This window comes from Puntigrus tetrazona, chromosome 15, assembly GCF_018831695.1.
Source record: "Puntigrus tetrazona isolate hp1 chromosome 15, ASM1883169v1, whole genome shotgun sequence".
Classification (NCBI taxonomy): Eukaryota; Metazoa; Chordata; class Actinopteri; order Cypriniformes; family Cyprinidae; genus Puntigrus; species Puntigrus tetrazona.
In genome coordinates, this window is record NC_056713.1 from 21,473,220 (window position 1) to 21,493,739 (window position 20,520).

Sequence of the window (20,520 nt, forward strand, 5' to 3'; positions counted from 1 at the left end):
AAACATGGTTACTACACTTTTACTATAATAAAACCACCGCTTTTTGTACTAAAGGTCTGAAGGTCTGTTGACTGAAAGTCATTCCTAATTGCTCTCCCCTCTGTCATAAAATTTCACTCAAATTAAGTATGAACTACTGAGATATTGGTATTGTGACAGCACTAATACACATACAGACATTTAGAAGAAGTACGTCAGTCCGGCTTTTCTCAAACGTGAAACTGAAGTGAAAGGATCATGCCATGGTCTATGGATATCAGAACATCTCACACACTCTTGTCATTTAGAATTCTCTCTGTTATGGAAATTCGCTTTGTTCTACATCACTTCCTCTCTGTTTCTTGGAATATTGGATCGGTCGTCACGTTACGCACACGCATTCAGATGCAGTGGAGCGCTGCAGCTTTTCTTAAACGCAGAGCTGTCAGAGAACAGATTATAATGCAGTTTTCAGATAAGAAAATATCAGCGTATAAACACGCACGCAAACACTTTCCATTAGGAAGAAAAACAGAAAGCACGGTTTTGGTTAAAGCACAGTATTTGTTGTATGCGAATGAGCCGAACACAGGATCCCAAGTTCATTAATGTTACCAAACTGCATTTCGAAAAGCGTGGCTAATAGTACATCGGTTCGGTTTGCGTGACTTGTGACTGGAAATATGTCATGTAGTTACTTTAGTGTGCAATTGTATTGACAGCGGCTCGTCATAATGGTTTTATGTATTGATAATGCTTTGTGCTTATGTGGATAATGGCTCTTTATTGATAATTTTTTGTGTCTTTTTAGTTAATTAGTCAGTGTCTGTGTGTGTTTTTTTGTTGTTGTGTGTGTGTACCACTATAAGAGTTTGTATGATCAATAGTGTATGCTAATAGAATAGTTGGCAATGTTTTGTGTTTATGTCCCATTGAGGACATTCTAAAACTGTTGGCTAATCTTGTTATATTTGTTATATTGTAAATTGAGGGCATAATGATGATTGTGTACTGGTTGCCACAAAGTTATATAAAAGTGTTTCAGTGCAACATTGTTTAAAAGTCACTGAAGAATGAGTACTAAAACTAAAATGTTTTGTAGTTATAATAATAATTGTTCAACGATTGATCAAAGTAACATTGATGTGTTGCCTTATATTAAGGGGTAGTTTATTGGACTACATATTACCTAGTTGAAATTGCAATAGCCTCATTTGAAGTTGATTTTTAGGTAAGTAGTTTTGATAGTGTCTATGTGTTTACGCACTGCTGTGTTTGTGTTGGCCTCATGATATGCGTTTTTATTGTGTTGTGTAAAGTCTCTGGCCAGCTGAGCCGGAGATTTGGTCAGTCTAAACAAGGCTTTAGGGGAGACAAGACGCTGTTTGCGTACTGAACCTTGACTGCTCCAAAATGCCTGCTGGTTTTAATCTGACAGACTGTCTGTCAGTGTATGTGGACACAAAGAAAGAGAACAAGAGTGTGACGGAGAGAGAAACTGAGAGAAAAAGACCCGGAGAAATAAAATAAGCTGATCTCTGCATTTTTAGTTTGTGTGTGTGTGCACCTATTTCAATTTGTGAGACTTGAGTTGGTGAGTATGCTGTAGGATATCATTAGAGGTGGAAGGGGATGTGTGTGTATGTGTGTGCTGAGTCATGTGTGGGCTGACCACAGCAACTCCATTCTGTGTGTGTGTGTTTTGTGTATGCATGTGTGTTTTTGTGTGGGCAAAAGTTGGACAGTGTGTATGTGCATGGTAAGGTCAGCATTGCATTTTTGTGGACTGGAATACATCCTAACTGTCCCGCAGGGCACACACAAAGCAATCAGTGTCTAAAACTAGAGTTGATGTACCATACACACATACACACATGCAAAATGCCATTATTGCTAGCATAAACTTACAAACACAACAAATTGAGGACATACCTTAGACTGCTATTGTTTTGTATAAATATAATTTTAAATTACTTACCATGAAAAAAAACATAAAATAATAAAATTATGAATATTTTTTTCCAATTTATGCTTTGTAGGATTCAGCTAACTTCTGGGGGACAATTTTTTCCCCTAGTATAGCTACGCAAACCCACACTTGCAGACTTCCTCTACAGCAGCACTTTATCATGATAAATTGCTGAATCCACAACATTTTGTCCTTTCTCAAGAGCTTTTTTAAAACCATGTCATATAATGAGTGTGTGTGTGTCTTCGTTTTCACGGGTTATATTTTTGATCTTTCGTTCTCTATAATTATTTTGTTCCTGACTTGCATTCTCCTGCTGTTTTTTCTTGTGTGTAGAATGTGTGTAAGTGAATTTTCCTGAATTGCATCCTCCTGGTTTTTCTCTAGTATATAATTGTGTGTCAGTGTCCATTTTGAGACTTGGGTAGTGATGTCATTCGGCTTGCGGTTGCCTGGCTACCAGCCCTTCTTCGGAACACGACTTCCTCTGCTTGTGTTTGATCTTTTTGACTGATCCCTAGTGACCTGTGAGCTTTAGATGTGAAAGGTCAGGTTGTGTACTGTCATGTCATCTGCTCTTCCTAACATCTTTCTCTGTTTTTTTTTCTCTCTCTGTCTCCAGTATGGGTTTGGTGATGGGAAGGCAGTGAGCATGGCCCTTTGGGCAGGCATATGGGCCATTCTCCTACAATTGGCCCTCCTGCTGTTCATCTCTCCGCCTCCAGGAAACTGCCAAAGTGAAAGGTCTCGCCTACAGTTTACTCAACCACTGTACCATGCGTCAGTCTATGAGAACTCGGCCGCCCGCACCTATGCTGCCAGCCAGGTGCGCATGGGCGTCCCTCTCCAGCATCACTCATGGGAGGTGAGGTACCGCATTACCTCTGGAGATGAGGAAGGATTCTTTAAGGCTGAGGAGTTCACTCTGGGTGATTTCTGCTTCCTGCGGATAAGAACCAAAGGGGGAAATGCTGCCATCTTGAACCGCGAAGTTCAGGACAACTACTTGTTGACAGTGAAAGCTTCCATTAAGGGAGATACACTAGAGGCCTGGACTAAAGTTAGTGTGCAGGTGTTGGATATGAATGACCTTCGACCACTTTTCTCTCCTACCACATATTCAGTTACCATTGCGGAAAGCACACCCCTACGCACCAGCATAGCTCAGGTCACTGCCACGGATGCCGACATAGGATCAAATGGAGAATTCTATTACTTTTTCAAGGAGCGAATGGATCTGTTTGCTGTGCACCCGACTAGCGGAGTTGTTTCTCTCAGTGGGAAGCTGGATGTTGACACTCAAAGCCGCTATGATCTTGAGATCCAGGCTGTGGACCGGGGAATGAAGCTCTATGGAAATAATGGAGTAAGCAGTACAGCTAAACTGTTTGTTCACGTAGAACGAATTAACGAGCATGTGCCCACTCTGAGTATTGTTACATTAGCACCTGTATGGACTGAGAAGTCCCCAGTCATAGCTGTGGTCACCATAGAGGATCTTGATGATGGGGCGAACGGAGAAATTGAAACAGTGAGCATTGTGGCTGGGGACCTTCTTGAGCTCTTCAGCATTGAAAGGACAGAGATGCCAAGTGAAGAATTTGTGGATGATGAAGTCACTCGGAAAGGGTCTAACGAGTTTGTCCTTCGCGCAACAGAGCAGTTCGACTGGGACAGTTATCCATTTGGATTAAACCTCAGCTTGCAGGCTCGGGATCGTGGAACACCTCAGAAGTTTTCAGCTGTGCACACGGTGCACTTAAGACTGTCAAGACCAGCCCTAGCGGAAGTCACATTTCAGAAGGACGAATACGAGGTCCTGTTGAGTGAAGTTGCCCCTCCTGGAACTGTTGTGGAGGCTGTGAAACTTCAGCCAGAGCCAGATGATGCTGAGTACATCCTGACCCCATCTACTGATTCTGGGTTCTTCAGTATCAACACCATGACTGGTGTCATCAGCACAGCACGTTGGCTCACCCAACTCACACAGGAAGTATTTGAGCTAGAGGTCTTAGAAGTAGACAGTGACCTTAGGGTCAAGGTTAGAGTCATTCTTGAGGATGCCAATGATAATGCACCGTCATTTGCTCAGCAGTCTTATGAGGTATTTGTCAATGAAAGTGTTGCGGTAGGCACCACCGTTGTTGTGGTGACTGCTTCTGATGGTGACCATGGGGAAAACGGGTACATCACTTATAGTATGGCTAGCTTGACACCATTACCTTTTAGCGTGCAGCAGTTCACTGGAGCAGTCACGACAACACAGGAGCTGGACTTTGAATCATCTGTAGAGAGCTTTAATTTTGTGGTTCGTGCTTCTGACTGGGGTTCCCCTTACAGGCGTGAGAGTGAAGTCAATGTCACTGTGCACCTAGAGAATGTCAATGATAACAAACCCCTGTTTGAGAAAGTGGCCTGTGTTGGTGTAATCTCTCGAGACCTTCCGGTAGGTGAGGTTATCGCCACAATGTCAGCCATAGACATTGATGAGCTAGAGCTAGTAAAATACAAGATTCTCTCAGGGAATGAGCGAGGGTACTTTGACCTAAATCCAGATTCTGGTGTCATGACCTTACATCACTCCCTAAATACTGCAGCCCCCAAAAACTCATTCAGTCTAAAGATTACTGCTACAGATGGGGAACACTTTTCCGATCCCATGTTTGTGAACATATCCGTAGTGCAAGGAAAGTCACCCCCCAAAAGCTTTAGTTGTACCGAAACCAGAGTAGCCCAACGACTAGCTGAGAAACTTCTGAAGAAAGCCAAAGCTAGCAGTAAACCCAAAATAGAAGAGGGTTTTATTGACCTGTTCTCTGTGAACCGTCAAACACCTCAATTTGACAAATCCTTCCCAACTGACATCACTGTGCGTGAGGATGTACAAGTTGGCACAAGTGTGTTTCAGGTAAAAGCCTTTGATGGAGACACTGGGTTCAATGGACAACTCTTATATGCCATTGCTGATGGCAACACAGACAGTTGTTTTACTATTGGAATTCTAAATGGAGTAATAAGCATCTTCCTTCCTCTAGACCGTGAGAGGACAGATCGCTATCTTCTAAACATCACACTGTATGATTTAGGCCAACCGCAAAGATCCTCCTGGAGGCTTCTTACAGTTTACATAGCAGATGCAAATGACAATGCACCACAGTTTCTTCAAGATGGTGGCTACCAGGCCCGTATTCCCGAAAACACCCCTATTGGTACCGAAGTCATCCAAGTGGAAGCTACTGACAAAGATCAAGGACTCAATGGTGAGATCCAGTATTCCCTACTCACCAGCACGTCACAGTTTGGTATCAACAGCTCTAGTGGGATTGTATATGTTGCAGGTCAGCTGGACCGTGAGTTTGTTCCGTTCTTCGTGTTAAAAGTGGAAGCGCGAGATAGAGCAGAGCGAGTTGCTCAACAGTTTTCAGTAACAACTCTTAAAATCTATCTGGAGGATGTTAATGATTGTCCACCAGCCTTTATCCCAAGTGTCGTCAGCGCCCGTGCACTAGAAGACCTCCCGGTGGGCACTGTCATTGCCTGGCTGGATACACAAGACCCTGACCTGGGACTTGGAGGGCAGGTGCGATACTCGCTCTCTAATGACTACGATGGCCGTTTTGAAGTCGACAAAACTAGCGGTGCCATTCGTCTTACTAAGGAACTGGATTACGAAACTCAACAGTTTTTCAACCTAACAGTTCGAGCGAAAGACAAAGGCCGACCAGTGTCTCTCCTGTCCGTTAGCTTTGTTGAACTGGAGGTGGTGGATGTTAACGAGAACCTGTATGCACCATATTTCTCAAACTTCGCCATGAACGGATCAGTAAAGGAAAGTGTTCGGATCGGGACTTCTGTGCTCCAGGTCTCCGCAAGGGATGATGATACAGGAAGGGATGGTGAGGTGCAGTACTCCATACGTGACGGCAGTGGTCTTGGGAGATTTACCATTGATGAAGAAACAGGTATGTGCTGATTATGTTTTTCATTTAGAAGTAGCTCACTTTGCTTGCATAATCAAGAGGTATTAAATACAGCTAATATGCTGCAGATAGATATGCTGCCTGTAGAATGGAAAGGGGAAAAAAAATAAAACACTGAGTTATATGCCACTCACAGTGGCTTCACGGGACACATAAATGAAGAGTGAATAGGCTTGAGTGGTTTATCACCTCAGGCCAGTTAAACACTGCATTGGCCTACATTTTATTTAGGTCGAGTTTTGACAGTTGAGATGGAGGGGAAATGATTGAAATGTGAGTGAAATTTTGATAGTGGTATGGTTAGTGTTTCATGCACTGCATTCAATTTACATGCACTGTTTTGATGGGATCATTTGTTTTGTCCAGTTTTGTTGGACAAAGTGGGTATGTGTGTGTGTGTCTGCGCATAATGATTTCTCTATAAAGATGTGTGCATGTGCCGAAAAGTGTGTGTATGTGTATGTGTGTTTGCTTGAGGTTGATTTATGTGTTAAGCCTCTGTCGGGTGGACTGAATTACCACACAAAGCTCTTTTATTTACATTCATTGCAGTTGTCATGTCATTCTGTCTGACCTGCACACTTAGCTTTAACCCGCAATTTTTTTTTCCTCTCTCCCTTTTTCTCTCACTCTGTCATTTTCTCGTTCCCCTTGACAGTGAGTTTTCTGTCAGTGAAACCGATAGTATCTGGGTTTTTATTAGTGTTGCTTTTGAAGGCAAGCATCACTATTATTATTACTCATACTTAGGGCTAGGGATTTGATCAAATTCTTGACTGTAAGCGTAACTTCAGTATGTCATTTGTCAACCGCATAAAAAAACAATCAACCACATAGCAACATCCTAGCATTAAACCCCAACACCTATGCTATTTTTACAAAGGCAAACACCACTCACATTTTCATAAGTCCATAAGACCAAGAAATCCAAAAGGCAAGATGAAGTATGTGTGGAATTGTGTGTGTATGTGATATCTGTCAGCCTGTAAGGTGGCAGAGGTACAATAAACTGTGAAAAAGAAGTAGGCTATGTGGCATAAAAGAAGTGTTCCTGTTGGAAAATCCAACTTTAAGCTGGTAGCTGTTTTGGAAGCTTATTTCTAGTAGATCCCAGCTGGTGCAAGCTGGTTGAGCAGTCACCATGATCTAAAAGCCATTCTTGACCACCTTAAAATGGGGTGTTGTTTGGTTCAAGATGGTCTACCGCCTACAGTACCAGCTTATGTCCAGCTCAGAAAAGCAAGAAACCAGCTACCATGTTTCATTCCTTTTTTTCATTAGGGTTTTGTAAGAGCAGTGCTGGGTAGTAACTATTTTCTTGTAATCTTGATTATTAAAAATTAAGCACTTGTAGTTATATTATATTGCATTTTAAAGAGCTTGTAATTAGATTACTGTTACTTTTAATAGATTCATGATTATATTTTATCTACAAAGTCGCAGTAAATTATTCATAATGTATCGATTCACCCTAATTATTCTCTTTTCTCTCTTTAATTTTACTTTTGATAAAAATCTTAAGGTCCTGACACACCAATCACACAAATTTGTGAGTATGCATTGTATTGGGGGTTTTTTGTCATCCTTTTCTATCAAAATGCTTGCTACGGATGCGAAAACACAAAATTAAACCTGGGCCAATTTATTTTTTTTTTTATGACAGACAAAAGTTTCAGAGGCATTGTGTAAATGTGGTTGACACTACACATGGATTTATTTATTTTTCTACCTGCAAAAATTTTAGACTATCAGTGTGCAATGGCCTTTACAATAACTTTCGAACACAAGCACTAGTTAAGTGAGCATAATAACACCGAAAATTGAGAGGCCACACAATTAGTTTCATCTGCCTTTTTTTTTCAGAGGTTTAATGCACTTTATGATGTTGATGATAAAGAATGGACAATAATTTCTTACGGGTTAGGTCAAAAGAAATCAAAAAACGTATTCTGAATACATTATCTAATATGTGTAATTTAACTAAACGACTTTACTAACTAATGTGCTGCAATTTGTATGGAATTTACCCAGCAAGAGTGTGTTGAAAGCGTGTATCAACCGGATGAGGTCGACGAGACTTGTAACACAGTGTAAATTGAGAGACTGAGGGGAAAACGAAAACAAGTCTGGATGAAAGAGTTTGGGGTTCATAGGCCAGAATGTTGTGTGTGTGTGTGTGTGTGTGTGTGTGTGTGTGTGTGTTTGTGTGTCTACTCGCCCGTAAGCTGCCTGAAAATGATCTGGAGGTTTCAAAACGACCCTCAGATCTCCCGTGGTCTTTCACCTCAGCTTGGAATGAGGGAATCTGGAAAAAAGGAGGGGAAGCCATGAATATCTGTCTATTTCTTTTAAGACTGAAACGAGAGGGTTCACCGTGGCCTTTAAAGGGCATGAATCACACACATTGGTGCAGAACAGTCACCTTGTACTTTTTAAACTCTGCTACAACTCACTGACAGCAACAAAGCAAAGTATCTCCAGCTCTGTACTTTAGTAGTGCGGTACGAGTGGTTTAAAAACATGATTTTAGGAGATTTGTGTTCTGGCAGCCGCTGGATCAGTGTCTGTCAGGAGTCGACTTGAGTCTTTGAGGATATCACACCTGTCTTGGGCTTCTTTTTTTTTAAGCTGTAGATCTTTCAGGTGTCATTTTAGCTTGTGATTCTGAGGTGTGAGGTATTTTTAGGAAAAAATCAACTAATAAACTTGCTAACAAATTTATAGTGATATTTTTCTCAACGTTTTGAATATTTTATATCTGTATACATATAATTACGTTATCAGTTTTTACAGTCATATTTCTTGTGCTGTAAGTAATGAAAATCAATTAAAAATTTTTTTTTCAGTGTGCATATGTATGTATATATGTATGTGTGTGTGTGTGTATACATTCATATTCTTTAATATTATGCATAAATATATATTTTTAAAAATCGTAATATACATGCATGTGTTTTTATATGTATTCATATATACATAATACATATATACAGTATACACTATATATTATGTAAACATAATCTTTTATTATGGATGCAGTTAGTCATGATTAATCATTATATATATATATATATATATATATATATATATATATATATATATATATATATATATATATATATATATATATATATATATATATATATAATTATTTAACATTAAGTATTATTGTTAAAATATTATTATTTTTATTGTTAGTAATATAAATTAATATTGTGTTGCCCTTTAGTATTTTTCAAACCTGACTTGAGTATGCATATCCCCAATGAGACTGTCTCTCTGTTTTAACAACGAAAGAAGGATTTGAAACCTGTTTGATATTTTTGCAATTCTGTTCTGTGCTGCAGAAATTACACGCTGTATAAAGCAATACTTGACGTTTCGCCATCAACCATTTACATTTAAAAAAAATCCTGATAGCCTGTTTCTATGGTTGCAACCATAAATGATCTGCACAACTTCTTTGTTTTTCTCTTAACCTTTTCTTCCTTTACCATTTCTCCATTTGACGTAAACACACACACATAAGTAAATGTTTCATGCATTTGCACAGTCGCACACACAAATTGACCAAACCCAGGGGGGGGTCAAAGGTCAGGGCACCAGTGTCAAAGGTTGTGCACTTTGCATCGCTCACCTGTCACTTTTCCAATGAGCGGTCTATCCAACTGTTTGCATACAGCTGTTGTGTGTCTGTATAGATTTGATGGAAGGAATGAGGACTCTGAAGCAGTTTGCATGTTGTACTCCGCATGACATGATTGCGTGTTTGCTAAGGCGCGCGCGCACACACTCAGTGCAACACATTTTGCAGTAGCACTTGCTAGTGAGGGAATTTATTGCCCTTGTTAGCTCTGTGCTGGCATGAGCCATAAATCACCCGGGGATGGAGCGCAACTCTACAGACGCAATTACAGCTTAAAGAGCACGCGAGCGCGCACACACAAATTGAAAGGAAACACTTCACACGTGTCTTTGTACATGCAATCATGACTTAGAAAGCAATTTTCCCCGACGCACGCACACACAAGGAGACTCGGCTTGAAAACATAAGGCATGTTCCGACAAAACACAAACGTTACATCCAAAAGGATTTTCCGTGCACTTAGGGCCCGAGACGCTCTCTATGCATTCTCATTTCAACTCGGAAGCCGCTATTGTTTGCACAGCGCAAACAGAGATTCAAGGCTGCTCGATTGTACACGGAGCATCAAAAATGTCAAACACAAAGTGCGAAGAAAAGCCCGTGCTCATTACAGCCGCCGCTGAGCAGACGCTTTTCATCTGCAGGGACTTACAGTGCACTAATTGCACTGATGGTCCCTGCAGAGCGTCCTGGGGTTAAGTGCTTTGCGCACCACTGAAAGAGCCCCGGCTTACACTTAGACACCCGGATCCTTTACTGTTCGACTGCTGATGCTCTACTTGCGTTCAGGTGTGTAATTAAGGGAATAGACTTCGTTATTTACAGCTTATAATCACACAAAATCAAAACGGATGCTGTTCATTTTTTTAAATGTAGGTTACTGCGTATGATTCGTTAGTGTAAAATGTGCTGAAACGGCTCGATGACATCATCGAGCCCACTTGATGTTTTAGCCCGCCCCTCCTGGCTCTTTTTAGTATTTGACAGACATTATTTATGATCCAATAGTTTTTGTATTGATGTAACAGACCCTAACTTTTAAATGTATTACTTTCTCATTTATTTATAGTTTCACATTAGGGGTGTAATAATTTATTGCAAGCATTTTATGTTGGGAGCGGAAAACTTTTTATGCATTATGAAAGTAAATGGGGTTCGTGCATTCATGTTGATTTTAACGGTCCTGTAAGTTCACAAATTCGTGCATTATTAAATGTCTTCCTGATTTTATTAGACACAACCTTTTGCAGAACTGCGCCCTGTAAATGTGCATGTCATCTCAGTTTTGTCAGAATCGGTCAAAATAGACAAACCGATGCTCTCGGCTTCCAGTTTTTTTCCGTATATGGGCTGCCATGTGAGATCAAGTGCCTCTAGTTTTTCTATTGGCCATTTAAAGAGTCTGACCAATGCTCACAATCACATATTTAATGTTTTTTGTCACTTTACAGAGCCCAGGGCTCTCTCAGGGACAGGTGTCATATTTCAGGATACATAATTCAGTCATATCTGTCAGATATAATTTTTTTCCATTAAAAAATTGTCTACAGCAACTAATAACTTCAACTAATAACAGACTGTGGCATCCCGTTGATTTCAGAAAGTACTGTGTGTATTAATGTATAATTAATATATAAATATTACATGTGATACATATGTGTATGTATATATATATATATATGGTGTCAGGTCCAACAGTTCACAAGGTTTTAAAAGCCAGCCAATCTCTTTATAGTGAAGTAACTCGCGTCTGCCAGTCAAGCTCTTGAGGTCAAGTTCATGTCACGTCACATCCAATCAAACGCTGAAATGACACTGCCAGCCACGTAAATGTTACACGGGCCATCTTCATACACCTGTCCCTGCTGGTTTCTCTCTGATTTTCCCATCCGTCTCTCGTAAAGGTTCATTGTCGGGGTCGTGTAACCTGACGTGATTGGATGAAACCCTGCCTCGTGCCCCGCATAACCCCGCAAGGCTTTGGCTCCTAAATATAGGAGCGCAATAACAGGGGGAAGTGGATGAGCACACCAAAATGACAGACTCAATAAAGGCTTTCTGTGTGTTTTTGTCCTTTCATGTCTCCCTTTCTTTTCATTCTGCCTGTCTTTTCTTTTTCTGTCTCTATTGCAAAGTGTGCGTAGGAGTTTCTGAGATTTCTCTGCTGAAGTAGCACTGAACACAAGAGATGCGTCTTGCTTATGCAATGCGTGCATTTGCCTGCTGTAAAAGCATAGTGCTTAAGTGCATGTATGTTGCAGAGATTTCTGATAGCAGAAGGTGAAGTTATCCATATGCATTATCTGGGAAAAACAACTCTAAAATACCCAATTTACATGCACTTGTAATAATAGAAGTTATTAAAAAAAGGCATTTTGACAGCCATTAGGTTGCCAGTGTTTTTTTTATTTTTTTATTTTTTTATTTTTTTTATAGATTTTTCATGTCTGTATAGCTCTTATTCATTTTTACTTCAGTTTAAGTTTGAATACTTCAAGTTAAATCAGAACACAATGAAAAATAACTGAAATAAATTAAGACTTTTATTTTATTTCTGTTAACACATATTTCAAGTAATGATTTATTTATTTATTTAATTTTATTTTTCCAAAGTTTTTAAGTTGGAAACATTGAAGCTTTTTCAGAAATGACTGAAAACACTTATTCCCTGTAAAAATTGATTGTCTGATCTTTTCAAAGTTGCAAATAACTCATTGAAAATAAAATAAGATTTTTATATCTTATTTTATTTCTGTTAACAGTTATTCCAAGTAACACTTTTGTATTGTTTTTTTTTTCTTTTTTTTTTATCAGTTATAACTCTTTTACTAACATCGAAGCAATTTTTGGCAAAAATTACAAAATGAAAATGCATATTATATATGTATTATATTATATATAAACGCTGTTTAAATAGTTTCAAATGTCTTCAAAGTTGTAATTAACTAACTAGCTTAAAAAATGGAAAAAATTAACTATTAACGCATACTTAAATAATTAACTTTTTTATTTATTTATTTATTTATTTATTTTAACAGTTTTTATATTCATTTGGTTTTATTGTTCGTGTTTGGGAAAAATTATTAGTGAAAATACTTTTAAAATATATTTCAAAGTTCAGCTGTCAAAGAAAATACAGTTTAGTTTTTTTTTTTACTTCAAAATGTCATGTTTAATGCAGTGTTACTTACCAGCTGTTGAAATATACCATCAGTTTCTGAGTAAAAATTGTTTCTTCACTCGGTTTCTTCTTTTTTTTCTGGTATTGAATGCACTTCTTGGAAATGCATGCGGGCTACCACATACTCGTTGGATAGTGCTCACTGTATGTAGATGTTAGCATGTCTCGTATTTCGCTTTTGTCCGTATAATGTAAAACGCAGTGATTATGTATGTATGAGTGTGCATGAATGCACCAGCTCTCTTGAGAATATGTCTTCCAGTCCGATGCCGCTGAACAGAAACAGTGGGTCACTTCAGCTCCAAACTGTCATGAAATCAACCAGAAAACAACATAAGCATTTCCAGTAAAGCCTAATTCCTCTGTTGCTTCGTTGCAGGAATAATTGTTAGTAAAATATTCAAAATATGTGTTTCTCTGTCCTAAATAAATCATTATAGCCGTGTCGACGTTAATGGAGTCAATGCTCCCCTCTAGTACAATACCAGCTGCCCATGTTCCTCTCCTTTTTTTCAATTTGCTCTCTATGGTTACTGATTTTCTTCGTATTACAGTGAATTCGAGACCTTTATGGAGTTCAGAAATAGCTGCCAGTCATTCAAAGCACAGAAGATAGTGCTTCTCATTTGCTCGGAGCCAATGATGTGTTGAAGCAGTCAGTGGTTTTCTTTTAACATATTTCTGGTTCCACATCTTGGCCTTTTGTAACTCATTTGAAGCGGACATATCCAAGAAACGGGCGTTTTTGAGTCATTCTGAAGGTCCTTGTGTTAAGTTAATATCACGCATTAATATATGTCCAGCCAAATGGAAATCATTTGCTAGTTTAGCATTTGCGTTACTTTTTTTTTTCAGAAAATATCAACATTTTAATTAGTCCTAGTTTTTTTTTTTTTTTTTTTTTTTTTTTTTTTAATAAATCTTAATTTTTATTAAACAAATATGCATTAAATTGATCAAAAGTCACAGTAAGACTTTTATAATATTGCAAAATATATCTGTTTTTCATGTAAATGATTTTGAACAGGAATACGAACTCTTCAGCGTTGATTTAAAAATGTTTCTTGAGCGTCAAATGAAGGGTCACGTGACTAAAGCTGCTGAAAATTCAGCTTTGCGTCACAGGAATGAATCGCATTTCAAAATACTTTTGAATAGAAAAAAAGTATTTTCAATTGTAATATTATTTCACATTTTTGCTGTATCTTTAATGAAATAAATGCGGTGAGCTTTAATGCCATAAAAAAAGCATATAAGGTAACCTTAGTATAAAAAGACTATGTTTAAGTCTGAGCTATAGTTGCTATTTGCAGAAAAACCATAAATAAAAGACTAAAAAGTGTATCAGACCCCTTTAAGCATCGAATTTTTTGAGGCCGTCAGTTTGAGTTGACTTTGAGTCTGAAGTTGTGAGTTTCTATCGAACTGTAGGCTGTTATGTAATTGCGATATTGTGTAATTGCGTTCTGTGCTTTCTAGTTTCGCAGGCATCTGTGGTTGGTATGTTGTGTTGGGCGGTTTTCTCCAGAGCTTGTGCAGCTTTTTACTGTGTTTGTGAGGTTGTGTTTAGGAGATAGTAAAGTCTGCTCCCTGTCATCACTTTCTTAACACCCTCCTGCAAAACCACAGGGATATTTTGATGTGACTGAATCTGTGAATTTCCTTTTCTGTCACACACACACACACACACACACACACACACACACAAGCTGCTCAGACAGTGAATGTGCCTCCCACGCTTGTGTCTCACTCACAAGCTTACACAAGTGTCTAACACACACTGACAGATAACACCTTCTACACACACACACACACACACACACTATACATCTCGCTAAAGCGTTAATTGGCTTCATTTTAATTTGATTTAAATAAAGGCTATGAATTTAGCGCATCCGGATCCGCGCATGTACGCGAGTTTGCCGTCGCGCGTTTTTGATTGGAAAGACACTTTTGATGGCTTTCGGGATTTATTATCTGTACTTCATTCAGGTTGCTAGGTTACGGCATGGAAAACGTTCCTGAATAAAGTATGGCGTCCCACTAAACGCAGCATCACAACACCCTGTTTCTAATCACTACAAATGTCATTTGTAATTACACCGCCGAGATTACAAAAGTGCTGGGTTTGTTTTTCTCTCATGGGTCCAATGAAAATTCACTTTAGTGTCTGAAGACCAAGCTAAAGTCATTAAAAGAAACAAACATTTGTTTGCACGTCGGTGAAATACAGTTTTCATGTTTCTAAAAGAACACTTTCATGCTCACCAGGGCTGCGTTTATGTGATCAAATAATACGTAGCTTTCTGTAACATCGCGAAATGGTATTACGATTTCAATTTTCGATTCGATCATTACTCCAGTCTTCGGTGTCACGCTATCCTTTAGAAATCATTGCAATACGCAGCTCAAGCCACGCTTCTGGTCATTTCCAGTGTTTACATTTTTAATAGAAAGTACAGAACAGCATTTCATTGAAACAGAAATCATTTGTAACATTACAAGTGTCAGTTTGATCTGTTTAACGCGGAAGGAAAGTGTTCGCACAAAAACCTACTGACCCCAATCTTTCGAGTGATTATGTCGCTCAGATGTTATGTCATTCCGTGCACGACTTCCTTTCTTTTTGCAAAACACAAGATTTATCCGTTTTTCCATACAGTGGAGGTGAATGGGGACTTGTCATGCTCCAAAAATAACAAAGCTCTGTAAAAGTAGTACATATGACTCACACGGCGCATTCCATGTCTTTTGTACAATTGCTGGAGCTTTGTATGAGAAACAAACAGCGGTTTAAAGTAGGAATTGTTAAAGATCTTCATGCCAATTGTCTTGATGCATTATATTTACACAAATTTAAACTAAGCGCAAGATCTACTGGAAATCATGTCATTAGTTCCCCACACAAAGCTTGGAATGTAGTGCAGAAGTCTTATATATTACTTCATGAAGCGTTTTTTGGGGGGGTTGTCGGCTCCAGTCCCCATCCATGCAATAAAGCAGACATTCTTCAGAAATGTCTTTTTCGGTTTCCGCAAAAGAAAGAGTCGCCGGGGTCTGGAAGGGCTAAACAATCTTTCATTTTTGGTGAACCGTCAGATTTTGTATTTTTGGGTGCCCTGCCCCTTTAAGAGATGCTTTCGAAACTAATGCGCGACTATAACTGTGCGGGGAAGCGTAGCTTTGACACACACAACACGTTTGCGATGCCAAAGAACTCGTCTTGAAAGCACCAGGATCAATTATTAAACCAAAGATTAGTCAAAGATCAAAGATTGGGAGAGAGATTACATAAACACACAGAAAACCCTCACATTTCCTCTCATCCTAAACACGTCGCTCTTTCACTCCCTCCTTCAGCGAGACTAATTTGAAGCTTATTTGTATTCTGTTCTTAACGAATCTATAAGAGGCCTGCATATTTAATGAGCCTACTATCTCACTTACAAACCCCGAGTTACAGTAAGAGGATGCTGGGAAAGGCAGGATGTAGATAATTGGGCTCTCATTAATAATTGATCACAGAGATTATGCCAATGAACAGCATTACTAACACACATATTTGCACACACACGCGCGCGCACACACACACACACGTGCATGTCTCATGCCATCCGGTTGGCACTCTTTCATTGACTCGTATCGTTCTTATCTAGGTCAGACAGCAGGAACACAACAACCGACAAAAAGCGAAATAATCTCCCCATTTCCACTCGTTTATTTGCGCTCGCTTTTTCTCTCTCTCTCTCTGCCTTTCCTATCTGCTCGCTCAGCTCTGGCAGAAATATCAGCTTCCAGCCAGGACTGTATGTGTGTGTGTGTGTGTGTGTGTGTGTGTGTGACTGCTTAGCTGTAGACTGAGGACAAAATTGTACACAAAAGTGAGCTAAATTGTAGCAATTATTAATAAATAAATAATGTCGAAAAACGGTAGTAAAATGTATAATATTGTTTTAGTAAAATACAGAAATATATCTTGCAGTTGGGTTTGAGTAAATTAAATGTCACGTGTAAATGTCTCAGTGTGTTTTTTTCTAAATAAAAAAGACGTTTTAGTTTGCCTGTAGTAATTATAATTAGCTTCATAATAAACAAAAGATGGAATCTTCACTTTTAGATTAATGCAATATTTAAAAAATACATTTTAATATTTTATATTTTAGGTATATACATTTTTCTTTTTCATTTTTGCTATAGTAATTATATTTAGAACTAAACAAATATAATTAATATAATAAAAAGTATATTTATATACCTTAAAAGAAATATATAAATATATACATACAAGTATATATATTTACATACATGTCCTCTATCATAATGTATTAATAATGTATTATTTTTCCCGGAAGGTTTTTATTGTTTTAGTTATTATTTTAATGTTAATTACAATATCGTTGTACAGTTAGAGTTTTGGAGTATTTATAACTAGGTTTATAAAAATAAATAAATGAAGATTATAATACAATGTATTATATTATAACATTAATAATAATTTTGAAATTAAAACTTATTATATATATATATATATATATATATATATATATATATATATATATATATATATATATATATATTATATTTTTTATAGTAAATATAATTAGCTTTGTACAAAACAATAGATTTCCCCTTTTATCAGAATGTGTGTGTGTGTGTGTGTGTGTGTGCGTGTGTGTGTGCGGCTGAATGAGCTGCTCTGGTTGGTGGTAATGGTGTAAGATGACTCTGGTTTGTCAGGGCTGGACTTCCAATCTGTGTCTCTGATTGGCTAAAGTGAGTTTCTATTACCTCGGAGAATAGAATACACTCTGTTCTCTGTCTCTCTTTCTCTCCGTGTCCCTTTTTTTTCATCATCTACTCTCATTTTGAGGTTCCTCGGGCAGTTCTGCTGGTGTTCCGAATATATTACGTGTGCTCTCACTCCAGCACAATGAACTAAAGGATTTTATGAATCCTACAGGCTAACAGACTGAATTATTGATGTCACACACACACAAAAGCTCAGGCTGTTTTTCAATACAGAGGAACCTGATCTGATTCCTTTACCTGATTCAAGTCTGATTCTAGTTTCCTTGCCGAAAATTTACCATGGTAACTGTAGTTTCAGCCAGAGGCATGCATTGAATTTATACAGAAATTACTGGGAATTTAAAATAATAATAATATTATATTATATTGTATTACTACAGATTTCTATCTGGATAATTTACATTAGTCTTGTGCCCTGTGTCTCACCTGGTTAACCAGTCTCACTTTCTGAGATGAACTGCTTTTTTCTTTTTTTAATGTTCTGACCATAGACATAATTTCATTTTTTTGTCCCCGAGACTGAAGACCTCAGTTTACGGTTACATGGAGCTATTGAAAATGTCGGGCTGTTGTTAGGGTCAGAGGTTCGGGTTTTATTTTGTCTGTAGCCCGAGGGCTGTGTTTTCTTCTGCTCTCTTTCTGTTACGTGACTTATGGAAGTGACCTCCTTATTGATCTAAATTTACCACAACCTGTGAGCTGCTGGATTATCAGAGAAAAACAGATATTTTTAAAGGTGACTCACCGCTAGCATCACCACAGAACAGTTGTGGTAAATAATGAGGATTCCAGAACTCTCACCATTGGCCTACCGAACAGGAAGCCCCGCCCCAAACTCAAGCCGTTGGCTGAGACATTGTATGTGTTTTAGACTCAAACAAACTTACTACACACTTTTGCAAAAAATTGTTTGCTTGGTAATCTGAGATACGAGACTTTAATGTTTCTGCTTAGTCATTTCTTTTCAATTATTAGTCATTTCAATTATTACGCAATAATTTCTGTTACTACTAGCATCAGTAAACAGACCTTCTATGACTGTCTTCAAACAGGTTTTTTAGCCATTGGCCAGCCAAGCCGGAAGCCCCGCCCCAAACAAATGCCATTGGCTGAGGCATTGTTGCTGCAGTGTTTTTAATAGCACCAAACACTTTTCAAGGATAAACTACTCATTTAGAATCCTATTCTGTTTTATGAGACCAAATGTCAACAATATAACAATTTACACTGCTCGGTTTTAATGTTTCTGTTCTGTAATTGCTTTTTTGACGGCAATTACTGCTATCAGACTTAATATGAGTTTGTCGGTCTCAGTGTAGAACACATTGAAATGAAATGATCACTTCTGCCACTGTTTGACTGGAATTAAAAAGTTCAGTCTGTGATGTTCTGATTTCTTCCGTTTTATTTTCCAGGTGTCATCTACACTACAGATCTGATGGACCGAGAGACGCAGGACTCCTATTGGCTGACGGTGTACGCTACTGATCTAGGAGTGGTACCGCAGTCAGCAGCACTACAAGTGTACATACAGGTAAATCATACATAGATAGATATATAGATAGATAGATAAATTGATAGATAGATATGTTTGGTAAATGTGTGTGTGTGTGTGAACAGGTTGAGGATGTTAATGATAACGCTCCCCTCACATCTGAGCCGATGTATCACGCTACCATTCCGGAAAATTCCCCGAAGGACCAGTCCGTCATTCAGATCCAAGCGCAGGACCCTGACGCCACGGCAACCGAGCCCCGCCTGTCATTCCGTATCTCCAGCGGCAACCCGCAGAACTTCTTCAGCATCAACCCGCGCACCGGTCAGTGTCTGTCAATCAAACTCCTTCTGTGTGATAGATAGAATAAATTACTGTCAGTTTTAATAAGTTGACTTTGTATCCGTGTCCCTTAAAAAAGTACCATGGTACAGTGATGTTATCAAATGTTCCATCAATCCATCATTCTATCCATCCAGACTTCCAACTATCGTTCTATTCATCTATCTGTTCATCCATCCATCCATCCATATCTATATTTTATTTATCATCCATCCATTCTATCCATCCATGCATACAGTATTCTATTCCACCATTCATCTGTCCATCTAAAATCTATCATCTTTATCATCCCTCTATCATTTATCCATTTATCTATCTATCTATCTATCTATCTATCTATCTATCTATCTATCTATCTATCTATCTATCTATCTATCTATCTATCTATCTATACTATGATTTACCAAAGTACTGTGTCTAAAGAAAAATTATTCGGTTATGTTTTTTTGTTCTTTTTATGGGTGTTTTAGTCTTTGTTGTAGATAAAGCTAATTATTCGTTCTTGTTCATTAATTAATTCTGCTCATTTAGTATTTAAATTAACTAGTTTAAATATCAGCATGTGGGTTTGTGAGTTCTTGAGGTCTGTCGCTGTTCTCCGCATTATGACATCATCATTTAAGTCTACTGTAAATCCTGGCTGCTGATTGGCTGGTGTTATGGATTTGTCTTTGATTGACAGATTAATTTCATAGCCACAGGCCCTTCCCTCCAGCCACACACCCTGTAGTGCATGTCAGCAGGAAGCGCCGATCCTAATTAAAAACTTTTTAAAGGTCACAAAAGGTCAAGCTGTCAGAAAGGCAGAAGGCAACAGCAAGCGGGAAGCAGCCCAAGAGAAAGATCAGAAAGTGCTGTGAGGTTTGATGCAATAAGTTTGTTTTCATAAACTGTATTTCCTGGAAAACTCAAAACACATCAATTTTCTGCAGACTGTTTGTGTGTGTGCGCGTGCGTGCGTGTGTGTTTGTGTATCTGTGTGGAAGTTCGATCTTGTTACAAATCAATGTAAAAGCACTGGTCGCCATCTATGGATCCTTCTGGAAAAAGAGTCCAGTTAAATGTTACTTTATTTGTCCATCTTTAGTTCTATCCTTCTGTCTGTCTGTCTATCTGTCT

General features: G+C 38.4%; 1 protein-coding gene across 3 annotated transcripts in view; it reads left to right on the top strand.

The window, feature by feature from the left end:
- fat3a (FAT atypical cadherin 3a) overlaps positions 1–20,520 on the top strand; it is a 134,458-nt gene that overhangs the window by 53,137 nt on the left and 60,801 nt on the right. For all 3 annotated transcript variants that reach the window (XM_043259418.1, XM_043259419.1, XM_043259421.1), the window contains exons 3-5: positions 2,571–5,910; positions 18,980–19,098; positions 19,185–19,383. In XM_043259418.1, the coding sequence (XP_043115353.1) occupies positions 2,571–5,910; positions 18,980–19,098; positions 19,185–19,383 (3,658 nt within the window). The remainder of the gene's footprint in view (positions 1–2,570; positions 5,911–18,979; positions 19,099–19,184; positions 19,384–20,520) is intronic.